At 37.2% G+C, this 25569-nt stretch overlaps 1 protein-coding gene across 3 annotated transcripts in view; it reads left to right on the plus strand.

The window, feature by feature from the left end:
* KCNQ5 (potassium voltage-gated channel subfamily Q member 5) overlaps window positions 1-25569 on the plus strand; it is a 505983-nt gene that overhangs the window by 382343 nt on the left and 98071 nt on the right. For all 3 annotated transcript variants that reach the window (XM_053664043.1, XM_053664048.1, XM_053664050.1), the window contains exon 4: window positions 25068-25243. In XM_053664043.1, the coding sequence (XP_053520018.1) occupies window positions 25068-25243 (176 nt within the window). The remainder of the gene's footprint in view (window positions 1-25067; window positions 25244-25569) is intronic.

Here is a 25569-nt window from a genome sequence, read left to right on the forward strand (position 1 = left end):
TCATCAACTCACAAAGAACCTGAGGCTTTTATGTTCATCTCTAGCAATCTGAGAATTTTGAATGAAAGCCTGGACTTTACAAAATGAGTTTGAAAGCAGCATCAGCCTTAAGCATACCAGGTTTAGTATCAGGTTACCTATTAAAATTCTCTAATCTAAAGGGGAAATTGGGCTCTAAAATAGACTTACTCAGCCTGTTTCAGATTGCATATTCTCTTGAGCAGTATTATCATGAGGTTCTCCATGTATTTCCCAATTGGAGACATCTCCAGGATAAATGATGTTACTCCCAGAAAAGCTTTTAAATGTTTGTTAACATTAGTAGACTCCTGAGAAAACTCTTTAGGTAATTGTTGACCTGGTGCACAAATTTAAACTTGTCAAGTAGCTTGATTAGCTGATATAACTTAACCATATAGATGCCCTTAGAAGGAAATAAATAATTAAAGATTATTTTCCACTCCTTCTATAAACTTCAGTAGAGCATTGTAAAATGTTGTACTAACAGCCTGTACTATCAAGGGTTATATAAGAAAATTCATTCACAGATAGAACACTTACAATACACCAGACGTGACCTCAAGTCTAAAAAAACCACAAAGGTGAATAAAATGTGGTCCTTGCCTGTAAGAGTGCAGTCTCCTGGGCCCTTAAAGAAGGACAACACTGGAAGGAGGGAGCCTACAGTGAAGCAAAGTAAAGGCGATGGAGGTGGAAGTAGTCATGGGAAGGGGATATAGAATGTCATGACTAATTGCGTGAGACACAGGAGCAAAATGTACTGTGGGTTTTGAGCTTAGTCATTCAACAAATATTTATACAATGTTCACCATGTCTAAGGATGATTCTAGATGCTGGGGAGATTGTGTTGCACCAAATGAGCAAGGTCTTATTCATAGAATTAATATCCCAGTGGACAGAAGAAACAATACACAAGCATGTTTTTATGAAACAAGATAATGTCAACTAGAGATAAATGCAATGAAGAGAATAAAACAGAGATATTGGGGACTTTTTTAGATAGGGTGGCCTGAGAAAGTCTTTCCAAGGAGTAAATCATCAAGTTGACCTGAATATTAAAAAGGAGCCAGCCATGAGAAGATTTAGGCACAGATCTTTTTTGTACAGAAAATAATAAATGAGAACATTCTTAATACCCAGTGAAATTGGCTTGTCCAAGGAAAAGGCATAAGGTCAATTTGGCTGGAACTCAGTAAGTAGCAGGGAGAGTAGTAGGAGCTCATGGGGAGACAGGCACAGGTCACGCAGAGGTCATATGAGGGCCATGTAGGCCATATGAAGGCATATAATCACTTGATATGAGGAAGCTTCTAGAAACAGGCAACCAGGTAAAGGTCTAATAGATGGATGGCAGGTACAATGTTGAATATTTGAGCTAAAAAACTTTTTTTGATCAGACAGCAAAAAGTATGAGTATACAAGGCTCTGGGTGCTTTAGTCATTTATACCTGTTTGAACTTCTTATCAGCAATATACAAATTTTACCCATTCAGAAGAATATAAACTTACTCTCTCTTACTTTTCCACATAGGTATATATCTACCCTGAGAAACAGAAAATTTCAAAATGAAAAAGAAAATGCATTATGCTCTATGAGCCACGGGAATTAGGGGAATGTGATGAACACTTCTCCATAGGCCTGTGGTAACGACCACCAATAAACAATCCCTTGTTTACCAAGGGATTACCAAGACTCCTCTGCACCCTCTTACTTATAGATAGTTGCAATGCAGAGTTATTTCATTAAAAATTATTCATTTCCTCTGATAAATTGTCCCTCTTGCCTTGAGATGTTATCTGAAGACTTATGATCAATAAGAAACATTAAACTGTCACTAGGGGGTAAATTTTCAAAATGGTGCTTGAGATTGGCCAGTATGAGTCCCATTAACTTCAGTGGAAGGCCTGCAGTTAAACCACTGCACATGGCTTTAAAATGTTCTACAGCTCGTCTCTGCAGTGCTTTTTTTTTTCATTTTTAATAAATACCACAGAGCAACTCAGTGTGCAGCTGATTGCAGTATTTAAGAATAGGGATAATGTATTGTGCAGTGGGAGGCTTTTAAAATTAGATTTTAAAGCCTCATTCCTGTTAAGATTCACAACAACAATATAAATACACCTTTAATTCTTCAAAGAGCACCTTTCTATCAAGTAATTTGGAGCTCAATTAGTATATAGTGCTCATAAAGCAGCACCATGTCCCTCTAAGACATTGTTTATCTCACTCTATGGACAGAAAATTTGAGGCATTGTGAAATGAGAGTGCGTTGTACCTGGCCCCTAAGTCAGCAGTGAAGCCAGTAATAGAATGCTGGCCTCCCTATAGTCCATTGCTCTAAAGCGCTGCCTCTGTAAGAATCAAATTTAATAATAGCATAATCCATTTAATCTACATGTGGAAGAACAATGAGAGTGCAGGGAAAATGAATTCATTAACAAGGTTGGTGGGAGACCAAGTTACATAGACTAGCAACCTTCCTTTCGGGATCCAGGTTTCCTCATGGTATCCGATGCTGTGAAAGGGATGATCCTAATCCCACCGGCTACATCAGCAAAGGACTTTTTGCTTTTCTTCACTTTCAAACATAAGCAAAAGTTCCACCTAAAAATGCTGCAAAACCATCTTTTTTGTTAGAAATAACTTACTGATTTTTTTAATTATGAAAGGAAAGAGTGTATTAATTTTTCCCTGGGCCCCTTTTGGTTTGAAATTTTTAAAAAATTGAGTTAAATGCTCAACTCACAGTCTTCCTTGAGACAAAAAATAAGTGAACCTTTGCTTCACTTTTGACTTTTGATTACTTGTCCACTAATTCACTGTGTTTGTGTACATGCTAACCAATCCATTGCCTGTTTCCTGATACACATTAAATAAGGGGCAATAGTTTATGATCTATGTTTGGATAAGAAATCTTCCTGTGAAGCTGAAATAACAGAAGGTTGGGAGTTGGACAATCTGGAGTTACATGAACAGAAATAAAATTTCATAGTTTATATTATAAATTATATTTAGGGACTATCTCAATTAATTCCTATAAAAATCTTATTATTAAAGTTAAAAGAGATTATGATACCCATTTTACATATTTAAAATGGAGTGTTAGATTAAAAGTCTTATCAAGGGTCATACTGCATATAGACAAAAGAGTCAGAACTCAAAACATAGAGAGAGATTTGCTCACATCAAGTCCCAAGATCTTTCTACACACCACACCTCCCTACAACACCTACTGTGGGACAGGAACAAATTAATAAGCCACTTGCTCACCTCAGATTCCCATGCCTAAACCTCCTCACACCCCATATTTTAGTTGATGTGAAAGCTAAAAGAAAATAGATGTCAGTGTCATAAAACGTATAATTCTTCTCCCCATCAGTCATCTTCCTAAGATCAGACTTCTTTTTCAACTTTTTATTTTGAAATAACTTTAGACTTATACTTAGAAGTTGTATAAAAATAGTCCAGAGTTCCCTGGTACCCATGTACTTTCATCCAGCTTCCCTCAATGATAGCATCTGACATAACTGTAATGCAATTGTCAAAGCCAGGAAGTTGATATGGATACATACTACTAACTAAAGTGCAGACATTCAGACTTCACCAGTTTTTGCATGCATTCAATTTTTTTCTATATACACCACATTGAAATTTTATCACATGTGTAAATTAACCACCACAATCAAGATACAAAACTTTCTCATAACCCTAAAGCATCTTGGAATGCCACCCCTTACATTATCTCTTTAGAGTACCTCTTCCCCTTCCAAGTCCTAACCCCTAGGAATTATTCATCTATTTTTCATGACTGTAATTTTGTCATTTTTAGAATGTTATGTAAGTGGAGCTGTATAGTAGTAACCGTTTGACTGGCTTTTTCATTCAGCGTGATGCTCTTGAGATCCATCCAAGTCACTGCATGCATCAGTAGTTACTCCTTTTTACTGCTGAATGGTATTCTACAGCATTGATGTCTCACACTTTATCCATTTATATATTTCAGGTCAATGGGTTGTTTCTGGATTAGGGCTGTTTCTATATTTTGGGTACTATGAATATTTACATACAGATTTTATATGAACATAGGCTTTTCTTTTTCTCGACAAATACCCAGGAGTGATATTACTGGGTCATATGGTAAGTGTTGGTTTAACTTTATCAGAAACCGCCAAACTGCTCTCCAGAATGTGGCCATTTCTTTCAAAATATAATAATGCCTAGAATATATCATGGCAGTAAATTACATCTATACTAACTTAAGTGACATTTTTTATTTTCATAGAAAATGTATGACTCTGCTTTATCTGGTGTTTTATGAAAATTATTTCATAAGCAAAAGTTTCTAAAATTCATATTTAACCCTTTGGACCAGTAAAACAAATGAAAATATAGTCCATTAAGGAGCAGTTCTTCATAATCTGGCAAATGAGTGTAATTTTGATGTTTAAATAGATGAATTGTTGAGTGATCAATTAATGTAAAAAGTCAATACTCTACAAATTCCTGAAGGATCATTGCTTAAATCTAACTTGACTTTACTGAAAGTCCTTTTTCAAGCAAACTTTAATGATACCATTAGTAATTATGCTTGGCTGCTAAAAGATATATATACAGTTGTCCCCCAGAATCTGCAGGAATTGGCTCTCGGACTTCCACAGATACCAAACTCCTCAGAAGCTCAACCCCTTATATAAAATGGCCTAGGATTTGCATATGACCTATGCATTTTCCCCTTCCCATGTGCTTTGAACCATAAATTAGTTATAACACCTAATACAACATAGAAAATATGCAAATAGTTGTCACACTGTATTGTTCAGGGAAAAATGTCAAGGAAAAATGTCTGTATATGTTCAAATGCAACCATTCCTAGGTCTAATTACATAGTACACATGAGCAACAACATAATGTTTTTTTCTTTCAAATATTTTTTTCCATTTTTAAATTATTTTTATTTTTCAATCACAGTTGACATGCACTATTATATTAGTTTCAGGTGTGTACCCCAGTGATTAGACATTACATAACCTACTAAGTGATTATCCTGATAAATCTCACACCTATCTGACACCATATGTAGTCATGAGAATATTATTGACTGTGTTCCCCATGCTGTACTTTATGTCCCCATGACTATTCTATAACAACAAATTTGTACTTCTTAATCCCTTCAAATTTTTAACACATCTGACCTGACAAAAAACCCTCCCACCTGACAACCATCAAAATGTTCTCTATATCTGTGAGTCCATTTTTGTTCTGCTTCTTTTTATTTTGCTTTTTAGATTCAATTGTGTAGTTATTGCCACTTTATTGTTCATATTTTTAATCTTTTTTTCTTCTTCTTCTTAAATAAGACCCTTTAACACTTCATAAAATACTGGTTTGATGAACTCCTTTAGCTTTTCCTTGACTGATAATCTCTTTATCTGTCTTTTTTTTAAATATTTTATTTATTTATCTTTAGAGGGGAAGGGAAGAAGAGAGGGAGAGAAATATCAGTGTATGGTTGCCTCTCATGTGTCCCCTGCTGGGAACTAGCCTGCAACCCAGGTATGTGCCCTGACTGGGAATTAAACCACGATACTCTGGTTCACAGGCTCATGCTCAATCCACTGAGCTACACCAGCCAGGGCCTTCTTTATGTCTTTTGATTCTAAATGATAGCTTTGCTGGGTAGAGTAATCTTGGTTGTTGGTCCTTGCTTTTCACCCCTTTGAATATTTCTTCCCAATTCCTTCAGGCCTACAGACTTTCTGTTGAGAAATCAGCTGACTGTCTTATGGGAGCTACTTTGTAGGAAACTAATTGCTTTTCTCTTGCTGCTTTTAAGATTCCCTCTTTGTCTCTAACATTCTGCATTTTAATTATGATGCGTCTTGGTATGCACCTCTTTAGGTTCATCTTGTTCGGGGACTCTCTGTGCTTCCTTAACTTGTATGTCTATTTCCCTCACCAGGTTAGAGATGTTTTCTGTCATTATTTTTCAAATAAGTTTTCAATTTCTTGCTCTTTCCCTTCTCTTCCCAGCACCTTTATGATGCAAATGTTGATGTACTTCAAGTTGTCCCAGAGGTTCCTTACACTATCTTCATTTGGGGGTATTCTTTTTTCTTCTTGCTGTTCTGATTGGGTTCCTAATATTCCAAATAGCTGCTTTGATTTTTTGGATTCATTTACTCTACTGTTGAGTTCTTATAAATTAGTCTTCATTTCAGTAAGTGTATCTTTCATTTCTGATTGATCCTTTTTATGTTTATGAGGTTGCCACTAAGTTCATTAAATATCTTTATAACCATTGTTTTGAATTCTTAACATAGTGGATTACTTGTCTCCATTTTGTTTAGTTCTTTTTCTAGAGTTTTGATCTGTGCTTTCACTTGGACCATGTTTCTTTGTCTCCTCATTTTGGAAGCTTCCCTGTGTTTGTTTCTATGTATTAGGTAGAGCTGCTATGTCTTCCAGGCTTAGTAGAGTAGCCTAATGTGGTAGGTGTTCTATAGGTTCCTGTAGCACACCCTCCCTGATCACCCAAGCTGGGCACTTGAGGTACGCCCTACTGTGTGGGTTGTGTACACCCTCCCCATGTAGTTGATTGATTTGGGCACATCAGTAGAAGGGATTTTCCCTCAGGCTGATCAGCTGCAAGCACTTGCTAAGACAACTGACCACTGACCTCTGACCACCATGGAGTATCAATTGTACAGGGGCCCACCCCACAGAGTAGTACTTACTTCAGTGGGGCTCTGGTGCCCACTGAGTCCACGCCTTTAGTATGTTGCTTGTGGAGGTGTTTGGGTGGTGATCTGAAGCTATCCACTGGGTGTACTGGCTCTGGGGCCTCCCAGAGGTGCAGGCCAAGGTCAGCTACCACCTGTGTTTTGTTGCCCTGTTCTGCTTGGCATCACCCAGCATTAGCCACAAAGCAATCTATAGATGCCTGATACTTGTGCTTGGCTTGGAGGTATCCAAGCAAGGTCAAGATGTGAACCAAGGTCAGCTGCTGCTATGCTGGGCCTGGATCCACTTAGAGGTATGGGGCACATAAAGCCCAATGCTGCTTGTTTGAAAGATTTTAGGAAAATCTAAAGCGTGAGCCAAGATGGGCTTTTCATATGGAAAAGCCACTTGAAACAGGTGGGTGAACCTGAAATTTGGGACAGGTAAAGCCTCAGGGAATCACCAAGATGGGCCAAACAGTGTAAGTCAGGTTGATAGAGACTCAGAGATGGCACCCACCTACTGTCTCTGTGGTCAGAGGGTTCATCAAAGAAACAATGGCTCTGCCAGAACTTCTATCTGAAAAAAACTGTCCTCCCAGCTCTCACCCTGATGCCTTCAGTTCCTCCTTGTATGTCTCTGGTGTCTTCCAAGCTGCTGCCTCAGCACTAAAGCTCAGAGGGAGTGAATCCAAATAAGTCCATCTGTGAGCCTTTTAAAAGGAACTACCTGGGTCTGCAACAGTACTTCATCTCGTTCAGCTTCAATCTCTGCTGGTTTACAGCCAAAAGTTATAAGGACTTCTCTTCATGGCACTGGAAGCCTGGGCTAGAAGCCCTGGTGTGGGGCTGGGACCCCTTGCTTCTCAGGTAAGACCTCTGCAGCTGAGATATCACTCCCAATTTTTACCCACCACACATGGATATGAGACCAGTTTGTTCTGCATCTCCACCCCTCCTACCAGTCTTGATGTGGCTTCTTCTTTAATTTCCTATTTGTAGAACTTTCATTCAGCCATATTTCAGGTGTTTCTGAAAGATGGTTGTTCTATATATTAGTTGTAATTTTGATGTGGTCGTGGAGGAGGATAGTACCATGTTTATTTATGCTGCCATCTTTCCCAGAAGTTTCTTTTGAATATTTTTGATCCACAGTCATTGAATCCATGGATAGGGAACCCATGGATATCAAGGGCAAACTGTAAGCACATTCATTAGACCCTTAAAGCACAACTCCTACAGAATAAAAACTTTAAAATTACCACCAAGGCCCAATGGAGCTTCATAGCAAAGTGAGCCCAAAACTCGTTGTTCTAATGTGATCTAAAATGAAGTCATTTGTTCTCTCTAATCTCCCACCTCTCAGAAATTCCCATATTCCTAAAATTATCATCTCAAACTCTGCTTTTCCTCCATAATTTTCTTTACTGCCTCCCAATGGATTCTTTATCAGCATCAATAGAAAGGTCATGTTCTCAAAAAGTCTTTGCAACCCCATGTGGTCAAATTCATGAATTTCAACTTCATCCTCACTGTGGTTATAAGTGATGTTGGAACAACTAATTACTCCCTTGGAAAAACATTAAGTTAATCTATATATATTTTACCATATTCCCAATCTTCAAATAAATCAAAGATTTAAATTAAATAAAACTGTAAATACTGGATGGCAGAAGCAGATAAACTTTTTTATAATCATGAAACCAGAAGACCTTTCTAACTTTAATTTAAAAAATAGAAGGTACAGAAGGAAATATTGATAAATTTTTAACTACATGAAAGTTAAAATTGATAAAATTAAGTTACATAAAATCAAAGAATGCTGCATAAAACAAAACAGACAAGTTAATTCAAAAGACAAATGTGGGAAAATATTTATAATTCCTGTAGAGATAATCATTTTAAAGTATAAGGAGCTCTAGAAATCTAGAAGGAAAATTCAACAACCTATAGAAAATAAAATATGTCAAATGGATGTGAACAGACAGTTCACAGAACATGAAACACATGTTTGTTTTCTTCCACAAACTAAACCTCACTCATAAAAAAATGCAAAGGATAGTATTTTGTCATCCATCAGATTGGCACAGATCCAAAATCTAATCACACATTTTTAGTGACACTGTGAGGAAACAAGCATTTATACTCCACAAAGTACAAAATAGTATCACCCTTATGGAAAAGTGTCACTGTCTCCTAAAATTACATGGCATTTACTCTTCAACTCAAAAGTTTACTTCCCAATAGTTGCATTAATTTATAGTAAGTTCTCAGTGTAGCTGAATAAATGAAGAATGCAATAAATAGAATGCAACAAAGACCTTTCTCAGAATATCCTCAAGTATTCAGCCCTGCCAACAGCGTGATTTTAGTTCACTGAGACTGACTTTGGACTTCGGACCTCCAGCACTATAAGATAATAAATTTGCATTTTTTAAATGACCTTTCTGTATAGCTGTAGAAGCATCTCAGTAAAAGAAAAATGTAATACTGCCTATGTAGTATGCTACATTTTTGTGTAAGAAAATTGCTTTTTATTTATATAAAGAAATATTGAACAGGTTTTTTAAAAAGAATAAAAGTATTCACTTGAGGATAAGTAGGGACAAAGTAAATTGGGACAGAGTTAGAAGCAAGATTATTCATCATTTTCTCTTTATGTCATTTTGATATTTAAATAATACAAACATACTCACTATTCAAAAACTAAAAAGAATGTTGCCTGCACATAATAAGCACAGTGTAAATGTTGACTATTATTATCATTGTTGCCTAGCAATATTAGGATGAGTTGATAGGTTCCTATAATGAACAGTTTTGCAGAATCTCACACTTGAGGCATTTTTGTCATTGCAAAGGACAATGCTAAAGGTAACTTAACACAGGATTTTCTTATGAATATCTTTAGGCCTAGGCTGAAGTAACGCAGAACAGCATTTTTAACTCTCTTAATAAAGCCCTGTCTGGAAAGGTTTTCTGTGATTTGCCTTAATTTGTCCTCCCCACATTTCTTTAATTTTAAACTTAGAATTTGAGTTGTACATTCTCAAAAGATTGCCCAAGAAGACTAAATAAGAGAATACATGAAAAGTGCTAAGCTTAATGCCTAGCATGTAATAAATGCACTATAATTGTCACTGGTAGTAAACTGAATCATAAAAGTAATGGGTTCAGTCTAATCTCTCATCAATCCTAGAAGTGATAAATACAATCAGTTGAAAAATTATCAACTCAGTAAGACCTCTTTGTATGTTTTTGTTGCTTGTTTTTCCCCCAATCAATGCTGATTTCCTAGAATTTGAGTTTATGTTCCTTAAATAAGAATATATTTTATTTTCAGAGAGCAGGGAATAGGGAAGGACCTATTCCAGGCACTTTTTGAGTCTGGAGCTCTTTAGATATGATCATTTCAGACATGGTTGTGTTATGGGATATAAAGGCTGTTGGGTTAATATGAGGCATTTCTTTCTTTTTTTTTATGAGGAGTTTCTGAAGCTTTGTTTACCAGTTGTCCATTATGGCTTGACCTATGTTTCCCCTGGGTTTTCATGGCCCCTTACCTAGGTGAACCGACCCTGAACTGTGCTCTTTGTATTTCTCCTATCATAGCATTCATCACCCATGACTGTGCTTACTCCATTCAGTATCTTCTATGCCAACTGTCCTTGGGCAGGGTGTCATCTGTCTTGTCTACCCATCCAAGTCCCATTCATGCTTGTTATTATTATATACCCAAGTCCTAGCAGTTTCTGGCCATGACAAATATCTATTGAGTGATTAAAAATTGAAAAAACTTGCAAGCCAGTAGACATTCACATGCAGCACCTTCCCCCCTCATTGCACTCTCTACATATACAATGCAAAAACAATATGAGGATGTGAAGGAAAAAATTGAGACAATTATCCAAGCAATGTAAAACAAAAAATACAGCACCTTTACTTTGGTTATCAAGAGCCTTCAGAGGAATAATTTTTGCCTGCATTTTTGGGTCTAAAATTGCTTCCATTCCCTATAGTTTGGTCATGTGAATGTGATAATATTTTTAAATAAAGTGCTTACGCTGCATGCTTGTAATTATAGGCTCCTCTACAGGAGGCTCTTCTACCCCCGTGTGCCTTTCTCACAATGTTTTTAGTTTGCCTTTTACAAAAATGTTTTAAATATTTGATTTTAGCTTCTACCACAGACTCCAAATCTGTGTTTGGAATTTGGAGATCAAAGTACTGTAGCTAATCCTCAGGACATTTGCCCTTGTGTGGCTTAAGAATCCATCTCTTATCAAGTTTCTGTGGTTTTCTGGATTATTTACTGGTCATGATGTTAAAATGTGCACATCTGAAACTGTTTTTGAATCACGTTTTCTTGATACATCCCCACATTAAGTGTGTGGGGGAACATCCTGCCCCCAAATGGTACCGAGCTCTGCTAGGCCGTCTCCAGCCTCAGTATAAAGGATTCCCAGGCCGAACTATCACATGTTTTCAATAAACCTTGTTTTTTGCTCTCCTTTAAACAGAGCACGCTTTATTCAAAAAGCTCATGATGGTAGGAAAGAAATTGATAATGAAAAGAAAGTGAGTCCAACACAGGATTTTTCCTCATAGCTTAGGATTTGTTTTGAGACAGTACATTTCACAGGCTGAGCTACAGCTTCGCGAGTCAGTTACCACAAATTCTAATCCTGTCCTGGCTTGTATTTGCTTCTACAGGCCTCTCCCGGACACTATTTCTTTCCTTTTAAGCACAGATAAGAACAGCAATGTGCTTTTCAGGGTTCATAAACAGTAACACATAAAAGCAAATATGAAATTAGAAAGTTCTAAAAACCGCCCTGTATCTAGTGCCACTGAGGGCAAAGTTGGGCAAGGATTTTATAATCAAAGATGGAACTTAGAAGTATAATTAAACGTGATTTGTTTAGTTAATAATCCCCCTAAAAATACAGATGGATGGTTGTATGATGGATCTGCACGTGGCAACACATACGATTTCCAAAATTATAACGGGTGTCAGGCATTTATTTGTGGCTTGTATTTGCTCACATTCACTCCTTTAAGGCATTACCATTTCATTCTTCCCAGAGAAGTCCATTTTCACACTCCAGTGTCTATCCCTAAGGATTATTCAGGAGCCCAAACTGTATCTACTTCTTATTTCTAAAAATAAGAAGCTGTGCATTGAAAGAGATTAAGAAAACCGAGCATACCAGGTAATTCTCAATTTCCCCTGATAATACTTAGAATGAATTCCCATCCATAGGTGTTCTGTGCTTCATGACATTTTAGCTGAAGTGACTTGTCCATCTGCAAAATCCAAATAGCACAGTTCAATTCAAAGCACTTCCTGAAGACATCCTTTCAAAAACTTTTAGTAGTAGGTGATGATTAACCATAACCTGATGTCTGAAAATAAGTATCAAGTCTCTCAAAGAAAAATTACAGATCCCGGCACCACTAAACATAACCAGCTGCCAAGATTCAAAGAGTCAGTATCATTCAACTGCTTAGAATAAGTGCAAAAAGGGAGTATTGAAAGTTAGGTATTTTGCTTTCACTCTGTGAATTTAAACCTGCAATGGCCTTGTTTGACTGTCGACGTATAAACAGTCAGGTTATGACACTGAACAAGATACCTCAGCATCGGATTTCATCATAGGATGTTAGGGGATTTCCAGTAGAAGTTTCAGCTTCAATCATTCCTTGGTCACATTCCAGATTTTTTTAGACCTGCAGTCAAATACGGGTGCGGGCTCTGCTGAACTGAAACTGGTTGCAGGCTTGCCATTCGGTACGTGTGAGAATATGGAAGAAAATAACAGCTGAAGACATCAATGTGCAAAACTGCTGCTTCTAAAAGCCTGTCTTGTACTTTCTATATAAAGAAACATAATACACAGCCACGGTGCCATTGCCCTAAAACGTGTCCTGAATCATCCAAAATATGCGTGACTTTTCATCCTTTTGATTTATTAAGGACTGATGGGATTACATGCAGGTAATTTACTCAAGACACTACAGCGTGCCTTAAATAAAATGGGTTTGCCTCCTGCTCATTCACAAGGGTTCTCAGAGGACAAATCCTTTTTTCATGTTTTATAAATACAGAAACACAGCTCCCTTCTTTCTTCCAATCTGTAATCCACAACTGAAATTAAACATTTGTGATCATCTCGTGGAGCCATAGTTTCAGTAAATTACTGATAGTGGAGGAGATTAGTCCTGTGACATAAAAAAGAAATAAACAAAAACATCTATTGACTAAGTCTGCACCCCTGCCCTCTCTCCAGAACTCCAGCCTCACCCACTGCCCACCAGAGATCTAGAGAGCATCCCACGATTAACACGGCCCAAACCCCTTCAAAGGCCCTCCCTTCTGCTCCCTCTTCCCACTCCGGCAATATTGGCCCCATGTCAGTAAATAGCACTTCCTTCACACAACTGCTCAGCCAAAAGCCCTTCTTTGTCACACCGCACAATCAGTCCTTCAGCAAGTGCTTCATCTCTGCCTTCACAAGGTGACCCACCTCAATAACCTGGCTCTTCTCATGCAGCCCTCACCCTTTGTCCAGGCAATGGCAGTGGCTTCTTCTTTTTTTTTTTTAGAGATGGGGGAAGAAAGGGGGAAAAAGAGAGGGAGAAGCGTCCGCATGTGAGAGAAAGATCAATCAGTTGCCTCTCAGTCATGCCCCAACCAGGGCTCAGGCCAGCAACCCAGGCACGTGCCCAGGCAGCAAATCAAACTGGCAGCCTTTTGCTTTATGTGATGATGCCCAACCAGTGATGAGCCACACTGGTCAAAGCAGTAACAGTGGCTTCTTAACTGGCCTAATGACTTTCATGCTCCCCATCCAGCCCCCTCCTGCTCTGTTTCTCGAAGGCAATGAAAACCATCTTATAAAATACAAACTTGATCCTGCATTCTTCTGCTCAAAACCCATCCTACCTCGGGCATCTAGAGCTGTTACCAAAGCCACGATGAGCTGAGCAGAGCCCACCGCTCTCCCCCTTCCTCACTCCACTCACACTCATCTGACCTCCTCACCTTCCCCTGAACACACTAACCACGCTTCTGCCTCAAGGTCCTTAATTTTTCTGCCTGGAAAACGTCCCCCCCTGATTCAGCCATGGCCACCCCTTCACTTCATTCGATCTGGGTTCAAATGTCATCTCCTCAATGATGTCTTCCCTGACCATCCCATCTCAGACAGCACTCTGCTCCTCTGTGATCCTACCTGTCACTCTGCTTTTTATTTTTCAAGACCCCGAGTCTAGTGTAGGGGGACATATGTTCCTTGAAGCCAGAAAAGATTTCCTTTTATTCACTGTATTAGCCCTGGTGCTTGGCTCATAGCAGACATGCAATGAAAAATATCTGTTGAATGAACTAATGCATGAATGAGTGAATTGCCTGCACATTTATTTGAGAAAAATCATTTCCAAAACAGTCCTGCTGATGCTTCATTCAACAATTTAACGTCCAAACAAACAAACAAAAAAAAACGTAGCACTTAGAATTCTAGAAACTCAGAAAGGACCCTTAACACCTTCTAGTTCCATCCACTTCATTTTTAAAACATGGAAACCAGCACTGAGCAATAATTGCTGACGAAGCTAGTTAATGGCAGAACTGATAGTTAAACCAGGCATAATTCAATGTTCTCTATACTTTCATACTTTATATCTCTGTTCCTTTTGAGAATTTAGAACTTTGTACATAAGTAAATATAATGGAACCCCAAAATTTCAATTCCTCCTTGCTGCTATGCCGGCAATAAAGCACCTGGAACACGATGTACATGGGACACTAAGAAATTACCGATTCGTGCAGAAATGGCCCCACATGGACAGAACAGGCTGACAACCCTCTTATATTCTGTTGTCCCATGGGAACAAACTAAATATAAAAATTTGTAAGTTATAAGATTTCTGCTAATGTTTTCTGAATGTCAACCATTTGCAAGTAGTTACATCCCCTATTCTTAATAATACTTGACTTCTTGGAGTTTTACATCTAAGCCTTGCTTGACTGCCTACATTTCTGTTTACTGGTCTTCTAACTACAGAAAACTTGTCAAAGGAGAAGCATGAAAAATATAACCACTTAGGAATCAGACATATATGGTGTAGGTTCTTGGCTCTGTTTTTCAGCTAAATGACCTTGGATAAGATTCTTGAACCATCTTAATGTCAATTTACTGATCTGTGAAAATGTATGTGTGTATATAAAATAATTATTTTTAGGTTAAAAAGTTAATGTGTTGCCAGGTTCACCAAAGCAGATGAAGGACTTCATATGTATTATTTAATTTAATTCTCATAACAGCCTGGTGAGGAAAATGGTTCTAGCCTTTATTTATAGATGAAAACTCCAAGACTCGGCAAGATTAATGGGCCCAAGGTTATACATCTAGGAGAGCACAGAATGAGGAATACCTGAGTTCTCTCACACACAAAGTCCATGCTCACAACCTGTGTCTCCCTGGAGGGCCATTACAGAGAAGGACTGAAATAGAGCCCGTGTGCTTAGTACCCCACAGAGCCCTGTACACATCAGAGATACTCAGTAAATGTTACCCTCGTCCCTTCTCTTTCCTCCCACTGACTAGATAAATTACTTTGGCCAATGTGCTAACCTTGTTTGGCCATAGCTTTTTATTTCAAATAAATAATTATTCTTGTTCTCATTACAAAAGCAGTGCATGCTTATGAAAGATCATTTGGACAAAAGAGGTATGTATAAAGAAACTAAACTTTATCCAACCAATCAATGATCACTGTTAGAGTGCAGGTATAGGTACTTTTATAGTTCTTGTTTATATATACTGTATAAAAACATAATACTTTGGGTGGAAATGGGAGGGAGATGGGGAGCACAGGGCGGGGTGGGCTGGGATGGGAGAAATAGAAAACTGTACTTGAAAAATAACTAAATAAATTTTTTAAAACAATACTTTGAGAGACAAAACTGGAATCATTCTATCTATTCTGCTATATAATTAATTCTTTACAAAATGATGCATTGGAGTAAACATTTTCTTACCTGTGGTAGGTGACTAGCTACCTCAGCCATGGAGATCATTCGGACAGTAAAAGTAAATACAGTAACTAAATGAGTATCTAAAAATAGTGAAGTAGAATCTAGGAAAATATTTTTAGAATCTTGGGCAAAGTCTTTCTAGATGACTTGACTTCTGTTACTTCTAAATAACATGAAATCCAGAATATGTTTTTTTTAAGTGACATTTTTGCCTCTCTTATTGGCAAAAGTTATAAATTTGAAATATTCTACGCAATACATGAAAATGCTTAGAACAGTATTTATCACACAATAAACAGTAAATTTTAGCTGTTACTATTTCTAGTATTATTTTATTAGCATTACTTTGTATAACGCTAATGAAGGAGAGAGAAAAATAATTCCTTTCATACATTGTTACTGATACTCAGTACCATCACCGGAGGACATTTTGATATCAAAACTCAAACTGGGCCAACATTCAACCCAATGATCCAATATCTGGAAATTTATCCTTAAAAAGAATACCTACAAAAATGTTTGTGCTCAACTATTCACTCCAGCATTATTTCAGTAGCAAAAATTATCCTAAAGTTAATTAATAAGTTGTTGGCTAAGTAAAATCATTAAATTTATTTCCTGTTTATACACATGTCCAATGTTTTGATAGTTTATAGCAGTTATTAATTTTATAATGTTAAAAATGCACTTCATTAAAACTATCCGAAGTTTAGCTAGCTTATAGTAAGACCATTCAAAAGAGCTCAAGGGAGCCCTGGCTGGTGTAGCTCGGTGGATTGAGCACAGGCCTGCAAGCCAAAGGATAGCGGTTCCATTCCCAATCAGGGCACACGCCTAGGTTACAGGCCAGTTCCCAGCAGGGGACTCACAAGAGGCAACCATACATTGATATTTCTCTCCCTCTCTCCTTTCCTTACCCTCTAAAAATAGATAAATAAAATATTTTTTTAAATATCTCTTTAAAAAAAGAGCTCAAGGAATGGGAACAAAAACAGTGATGAGAAAGGAAGTTATGTATAATCATTAGGAATATTGTATTTATTGCACTTCTCTTTTCCCAGAGATAAGATAAAATGAGCTTAAAGAGCAAAAAGAAAGTGTTAGCTAGTAAGGAAAACTTTCTGAGACTCCAGACAGTTTCTCAAAGTCAAGATGTACCCTCTTTGTGGTTTATCTCTAAAGAATTTATCTGTCCTTAAAGTTGCTAGTTTAAAAGTGTTCAACCATGCTTTGTTTAACCCACATGATTTAGTGCTTTCCATTGTTATTTTAAATTAAATCAAATGTAGTAAAGTACAGTTGGCCCTCCACAGCTGTGGGTTCCACATCTGCAGATTCAACCAACCTCAGATCAAAAATATTTGGAGAAAAGTTACATTTTTGCTGATGTGCACTGTGTATTTAGGCCAATGGTGGCTGCGTCTGTACAGAACACATACAGGCTTTTTTTATTGTTATTATACCCTAAACAATACATGCTATACCCTAAACAACAATGGTTATATATCATTTACATTGTTTTAGGTATTATGAGTAATCTAGAGATGATTTAAAGCATATGGGAGGAGATGTGTAGGTCATATGCAAATACTGTATTATTTTTTATAAGGGCCTTGAGCATTCACAGATTTTATTACCCATAGGAAATCCCAGAACCAATCACTCACAGATACCAAGGGACGACAGCATACTTTCTGATAGGTTCATTGCGTTGTATAATTATACAACAAAATATAGCCCATCAAGTTCAGATGTACAACTGACCTTGCTTTCAGTCCTCATTAGAGGACTGAAAGGTCCTCTAATGAGGACCTTTCAGTATTTCAGTGACTAATCTCTCTCAAACAGGATCCAGGATGATCATTTCACATTGATTTTGTAAATAATACTGGAACAAAGTTTCACTGGAGTCTCATGATAAGCTCTTTTACAGTCCTTATGTGTCTTACATATCATTATAGTTTTCACTTTGTTCAAATCTTTGTAGTCTCCTCAAATCTCAAGAATTCATCCGTGAATCATTCTAAGTGATTCAGTAAGTATGTGAGCCTACTTCCTAATACCTTATAAGCCTATATTTCACATTTCTAATGACTGCTTGTAATCAATAACTATTTCTTCACCGATTCCCAATGTTCACATCTGTTTCCTTTGGGAGAAGCAGATTTTAGGATCTCGGGATTGCATGCTTTTTTCCCCATGCAGTCTGGAGCTCCTCCTTGTTTATTAGCAGTTCTATTTCTTTCTCAAGCCCCATTTTCTCTTAATGTACCCATAAAAGTACCATCTGTTTTTTAGTATTATTTTGTGTCTGCTTTATCCTCCTTGTACTTTTCATTTCCCCAAATACTTTCTACAGTAACAATTTATTCTTGCTTTATTATGCACCAGCTTTCACAAACCATCCATTTCTCCCCTCCTTCCTCTCTCCACCCCAACCTATGTCACCCCGGGTTTTCTTCACCTGAGGAATAGTGTACCACACTTCCTAAGGGCACAACTCTGCTGTCGGGTAAAGGCCAGCTCAGCCTCGTTTGGATTTGGGCTTTGACTGACTGACCACAGTGAGCCTTAGTTCTTCGTTTGTAAGGAGATGACAATAATTCTCTATATACCTCACAGGGTTTTTAGGACTAAATTTTAAAATGGGCATCAGGTTTCCACACATGGGCACTACTGACATTTTGGGCTGGATAATTCCTTTTCCTAGCTGGGGGCTGTCCTGGGCCTTGTGGGACATTTCACAGCAACCCTGGCCTCCACCACTAGATGCCAGTAGCAACCCCATTCCCAATTAGGACTATCTCCAGGCATTGCTACACGTTCCTTGGGAAGCAAAATTGTCCCCACTAACAGTTATTTATGTACAGAAAGTAATTAGCACAATGCCTGCTACATAATAGTGATTCAATGAATATTTGCGATAGATTGATGATTATATAGATGAACGAATATTCATTTCAAATGCAAGTATTAATACAATATCTGACACTTGATTAATTGCTTAACTCATGAATGGTCAAATGAAGGAATCAGAAGCCAATAAGTTTCAAGGACTGTCTACAGTGTCTTTCTTACACTAAAATGTTTCAAAAAACATTTTAGATAATTAACTAATTGCACAGCTTAAGTTACTCCACCCAATTTCCCCAGCTTTATTGAGACATAATCGACATATAATACTGTGTAAGTTTAAAGTTTATTGATTTGATCAAATATATTATAAATTGATTATTAATTAACACCTGCATTAAGTCACATAATTATCATTTCCTTTTTGTGGTGAAAACATTTAAAATCTACTCTCTTAGAAATTTTCAAGTACATAATAAAATATTATTAAATATAAGCATTCTGCTATAAATGAAACTCCAGAACTTATTCATGTTATAACTAGAAGTTTGTAGTCTTTGATCAACATGTCCCTCTTACCCCCTACCCGCCACCCCTGACCTGAGTAACTATAATTCTAGTCTCTGTTTATGAGTTCAACTTCTTTAGATTCCACACATCAGTGATATACAGTGTTTGTCTTTCTCTATCCGACCTATTTCACTTAACATAATGTCCTCAAATTCCATCCATGTTGCTGCAGATGTCAAGATTTCTGAGATTTCCTTCTTTCTTGTGGCTGAACAATATACCATTACATATAATATATAATATATATTTAATAAATTATAAATAATGTATATTATGTGTGTGTGTTTATATACCTTCTTTAACCAGTAAGTTTATGGACACTTATGTTGTTTCTGTATCTTGACTATTGGGAATAATGCTTCAGTAAACATGGATGTGCAGATATCTCTTCAAGATCTTGTTTTAATTACCTTTGGATATACACCCATAAATGTGATTGGTGGATCATGTGGTAGTTCTACTTGTCATTTTTTGAAGAACTGCGACAGACTTTTCACAGTAGCTGCACACGTTACATCCCAGCAGTAGTGCACTGGGGCTCCCTTTTGTCCACATCTTCATCAGCACTTGTTACCTCTAGCCTTTTTTGTAATAGCCCTTCTAACAGGTGTAAGACAACATCTTGCTGTGGCTTTAATTTGCATTTCCCTGATGATTAATAATGTTCAGCGCCTGCTCATCTACCTGCTAGCCATTTGTATATCTTTTTTGGGAAAAATGTCTACTCGATTTTTTTGCCCAATTTTTAATCAGACTGTTTTATTTGTTTTATTATTGACTTGTATGAGTTATTTATATATTTCGGATATTAACACTGTATCAGATATGTGATTTGCAAATATTTTCTCTCATTTTGTAGGTTTCTCTTTCATTGTGTTGATGGTTTTCTTTGCCGTAGAGAGGTTTTAAATTTGATAAGTCCCAGTTATTTATTTTGCTTTGTTGTCTCTGCTTGTGCTGTTAATCCAAAAAATTATTGCCACAACCCATGTTAAAGAGCTCACCCCTGTGTTTTCTTCTAGGAGCTATCCAGTTTCAGGTGTTACATTGAAGTATTTAGTCTATTTTGTGTTGATTTTTGTTTGTGGTATAGGACAGTGGTCCAGTTACGTTTTTTGGTATGTGGCCATTCAGTTTTCCCAACACTCATTATTGAAGAGCCTATGCTTTCCCCATTATATATACTTTGGATTGTTTCTCATTGATTAATTAACCAGACATGTATGGTTTCATTTCTGGGCACTCTATTTTCTTTCATTGATTTATTTGTATGCCAATACTGTTTTGATTACTATAGCTTTGTAATATAATTTTAAACCAGAAAGAGTGATGTTTCTAGTTTATTTTTTGTTTGTTATTTTTTTCCTCCAGATTATTTTGGCTATTTAGGTATTTTACAATAAATTTAGGATTCTTTAGTCTATTCCTCTGAAAAATGCCATTGAAATATTGATAGAGATTACACTGAATATATAGATTACATTGGGCAGTATGAATATTTTAGCAATATTAATTTTTCCAATTCAGGAGCATGAAATATCTTTCTGTGTATTTCTGTCTTCTTCAGATCTTTCATCAATGTCTTTTAATTTCATCTTTAATATATTTTTACATTACCTTTTAGTCCCCTCATACACCCCTCACCCCAGCAATCACCACACTGCTATCCATGTCCATTGGTCCTTTTACCTTTTTGCCCAAACCGTCTACCACCTACCTCTCCCCCACAACAGCTATCATCTGTAAGTCTTTCCCTATTTTCCTTATTAACTCAGTTTGTTCATTAGATTCCATATATGAGTAAAATCATATGGTATTTGCCTTTTTGTGCCTGGCTTATTTCACTTAGCATGATGTTCTCCAGGTTCATCCATACTGTCCCAAAAGGTAAAATTTTCTTTTTTATGACCTAGTAGTATTCCATTGTGTAAATGTCCCATAGTTGTTTTATCTATTCACCTACTGATAGACACTTGAGCTGCTTCCATATCCTGGTGATTGTAAATAATGCTGCAATAAACACAGGGGTGCTTATGTTCTTTTGAATTAGTGTTTTGGGTTCTTTTGGATATATTCCCAGAAGTGGGACTGCTGGATCAAAAGGCAGATCCATTTTTAATTTTTTGAGGTATCTCCATACTGCTTTCCACAGTGGCTGCACCAATTCGACTTCCCACCAACAGTGCAAAAGAATTCTCTTTTCTCCACATCCTCACAGCAGTTGTTATTGATTTATTAATGATGGCCATGCTGACAGGTGTGAGATGGTATCTCATTGTGGTTTTAATTTGCATTTCTCTGATAATCAGCGACATTAGCATCTTTTCATATGTTTATTGGCCATCTGTATGTCTTCTTTGGAGAAGTGTCTATTCGGGTCCAATTTTTTAATTGGCTTGTTAAGTTTTGTTTTGTTTTTGTGGGGGTTTTTGGTGTTGAATTTCCTAAGTTTTTATAAATTTTGGATATTAACCCCTTATCAGATATGTCAGCAAATATGTTCTCCCATTCTGTGGGATGTCTTTTTATTTTCTTGATGATTTTCTTTGCTGTGCAAAGACTTTTCAGTTTGATGTGGTCCCACTTATTGATTTTTTCCTTCTGTTTCCCTTGTCTGGGGAGACAGAGCCAACGATATTGCTACAACAATGTCCAAGATTTTGCTGCCTATGTTTTCTTCCACAATTTTCATAGTTTCAGTTCTAACATTTAAGTCTTTGTTCCATTTTGAATAATCTTGTGTGTAGTGTAAGAAGGTGGTCTCGTTTCATTTTTCTGCACATATCAGTCCAATTTCCCCAACTTCATTTATTGAATAAAGTAGCTTTAGCCCATTGTATGTGCTTGCCCCTTCTCTCAAATATTAATTGACTATAAAGGTGTGAGTTTATTTCTGGACTCTCTATTCTGTTCCATTGATCTATGTGTCTGTTTTTATGCCAGTGCCATGCTGTTTTGATTACTATGGTCTTATACTATAGTTTCATATTAGGTAGCATGATTCCTCCAACTTCGCTATTTTTTCTCAGAACTGCCATTGCTACATGGGGCCTTTTACAGTCCCATATAAATTTTTTTAATATTTGTTCTAATTCTATGAAACACATCATTGGAATCTTCATAGGAAATGCATTGAATGTATGAAATGCTTTGGGTAGTGTGGACATTTTAATAATGTTAATTCTTCCTATCCATGAACACTATATGTGCTCCCACTTATTTATATCTTCTACTTCTTTCTTCACGTCTTATAATTTTCTGAGTACAGGTCTTTTACATCCTTGGTTAGGTTTATTCCTAGATATCTTATTCTTTTTGCAGCAATTGTGAATGGGATTGTTTCCTTAATTTCCCATTCTCTTAGTTCACTAACAGCATATAAAAATGCAACTAATTTCTGGATATTAATTTTGTAAAGTAATGTACTACAAACATAATCAATACATAAATAAAGTTAAAGAGTGCTTATAACTTCCAAAATATTTGCCTCAGCAATACCCTAGGTGGTACTGACAGCAAAATTCCAGTAGACAACTGTAACCCAACCAGAAACATTTTTGTGACTGCATTCATTATTTGCCATTAGGTTGCTCATTTATGCTTTCATCTTACTGAACTCTGACTTTCTCTTGTGATCTGAATTACAATGAGAGTATTAAATTAAATCTGTGGTTACCTTTGCATATTTTGTGACTTCAAACATTTAGATTGTGATTCACTGCGTGCATAATTTTTTAAATTATGCAAACCAGCAGCATTCCTCTTACTTTTTCCAGGTTTTCTCTAATGAACTAACCTCATAGTATACTTTTTTGTGCTATAGCCTAGCAGATCTATAGCTTATCTTTTTAACAAGTACAAAATATGCCTCACCTTTTCCCCTGTAAAAAGGGAACTGTATAATACTTAACCAACATGGTTGTTATGAAGGTTAAGTAATACAACTTTTGTAAAACACTCAATACTAAAGAAAGTGCAGGCAGATAGTAAGTTTTAAGTGCTGTATATTCTGTGCCCCTATTACTCATTTACTTATTTCAAATAATTTAACACAGTAAATGGGGTATTATATGCCCTATTATTTCCTTTGTGCACTTGGAAGGAAGCAGGATTACAATGAAAAATAAAATCAAGCATATATCCAGCAAGGCCATATAAGGAATATCTATCTTTTTGTCTGTAAGCCACTTGTCTCACAAGTAAATCCCTTCAAATGATGAAAACCAAGATGTTTGTACACTAACTCTTTTTTGAAGTATTTTTTTCTAATTTCAAAAGACATAATCATTGTTATAAAATTCCAACATGAGAGAAACTTGTAACTTCAAAAAAAAAATCTATTTATCCGAACCCGGACTCTATCCCTAGAGATAATTAATGCTGATAATCTGTGTAAGTTTTCACATGTTTCTCCTATTATATATATTTACTAAAAATAAAACTACATTTTACATACTGCTTTGCACCTGGCCTTTATTCATTTATTTAATGCCTTTGGTGTTTGAGTCAACACATTTGATTTCTCTCATTTTTGATGGCTGCAGAGAGCAGTAACTCATGGATGCACTTGTGGCTGTCTGTGTACCTACGCACAAAGCCACGGAGCATTCAGACCTCATTAGGAAAAGCCTCTCTGCTGACCTTTGACCTTTGTATAGCCATCTACTCACTCTCTCTTCCTCGCTAAGCCCTGACCCAAAAGGGGTATCAGGAGAGTGATTCGGAAGATCTTCTCAGTCCACACCAGAAGACCAGAGCTTTCTGAGTGCAGGGAGAAAGACTGAGCTGCAGAATGAGCACAAATTCATCCTCTGGTTAATCCCAAGGACCACAGAAACATCATAAATGCAACACCCTCGACGTGAAGTTCCCCTGTGCAGTGTGGGTGCCCAGTCACGCACAGCTCGCTTAAAGCAGGAAGGAGATTTTATCTGAGGATGTTAATGTCAAGTGAACTTATTTTAAATTGTCATGGGAGGCCATTCATCCCCACTTTGCATCTTCCACTTCAAAGCCTACATTTCATCATTCAAATATTTACCCTGGGAGCAATTAAGTCCTCTTTTATCTTTTCCATGCTTTCATTAGCTGCAGTTTTTCTTTTTTTAGCTTACAGAAGGATAGACCTTTTATACAAAATGCCAATATGTCAAACACCAAATATTCATTCCCATGCAATGCATATGTGTATAGTAACTTACTCTACTGTAACAAATGTAATGTTATTTAATTGTGTACCAAACTTACACATAATTGACTCACCAGGTATAAAGACTATACTATGCAGACAGCTTAGACCATTCAGCTTAGTTGAGGCTTTTGTTAAACATGTAAAGCCGCAGACTCCACACCATAAGAAAATTTTCTGTAGAAAGGAACTACAAGCTTTTTTGTCAAGAAGACAAAGGAGATAATTATACCAACTGGTACTTTCATGGCTGGACAGGCTACGATGCCTCTGTGGCATCAACCAGGAAGCCCAGGTGTCAAGGCCGCAGGGAACCTCCTTTCTGCCACACAGGAATGCTGAGGAAACCAGAGATGTTGGGGAAGAGTGTCCCCAAGCTTGGAAGCTCCCTGGAACACCCAACCTGCTGAAATCCGTTGTCCAATTTGCTGAGGGTTAAATAGAAAGTGTTTCAGAATTGCATAGGTAAAGCCTAGAATGATCGCACGCATCAGAACTAAAACAACAGGTCCTGTTCTCCGTCCATTCACGGAACCCAGGTAGCGCTACACCACGCTGGGGGTCAAGATCTGGTGATTGGTACCTCCCATAAGTCCAAGTACACCATGCTGAAATGCTGTTTTGAGAAATAAAAATGCCTTGTCATATTTCTCATGACTTTCAACCTGTTTCTTACAGATACCATTGTTCTTATCGCTTCAATAGCAGTTGTTTCTGCAAAAACTCAGGGAAATATTTTTGCCACGTCCGCACTGAGAAGTCTCCGTTTCCTACAGATCCTCCGTATGGTGCGCATGGACCGCCGGGGAGGCACTTGGAAATTACTAGGTTCAGTGGTTTATGCTCACAGCAAGGTAAGACTTACTATCTCAGGTATAGAACAAGAGTTTATTTTACTTTTTCACAGACCGCTGTAATATTTGATAAACTTATCAGAAGCAACCCTAGTCATTTCAGAAACTTGTCAAAGTAATTTGGAGCTACTGTGTATAATGGATTGTTTAAATGTCTTCATAACCCTGACCGGTGTGGCTCAGTTGGTTGAGCACCTTCCCGCAGAGCAACAGGTCGCCTGTTCAATTCCCATTCAGGGCACGTGCCTGGGTTGCAGATTCAGTCCCCGGGTGCGTGCAAGAGGCAGCCTGTCTCGGTTTCTCTTCCTCGTGGATGTTTCTCTCCT

The sequence above is a fragment of the Artibeus jamaicensis genome, unplaced genomic scaffold (genome assembly GCF_021234435.1).
Source record: "Artibeus jamaicensis isolate MK-2021 breed Jamaican fruit bat unplaced genomic scaffold, CSHL_Jam_final contig_1127, whole genome shotgun sequence".
NCBI classification, from domain to species: domain Eukaryota; kingdom Metazoa; phylum Chordata; class Mammalia; order Chiroptera; family Phyllostomidae; genus Artibeus; species Artibeus jamaicensis.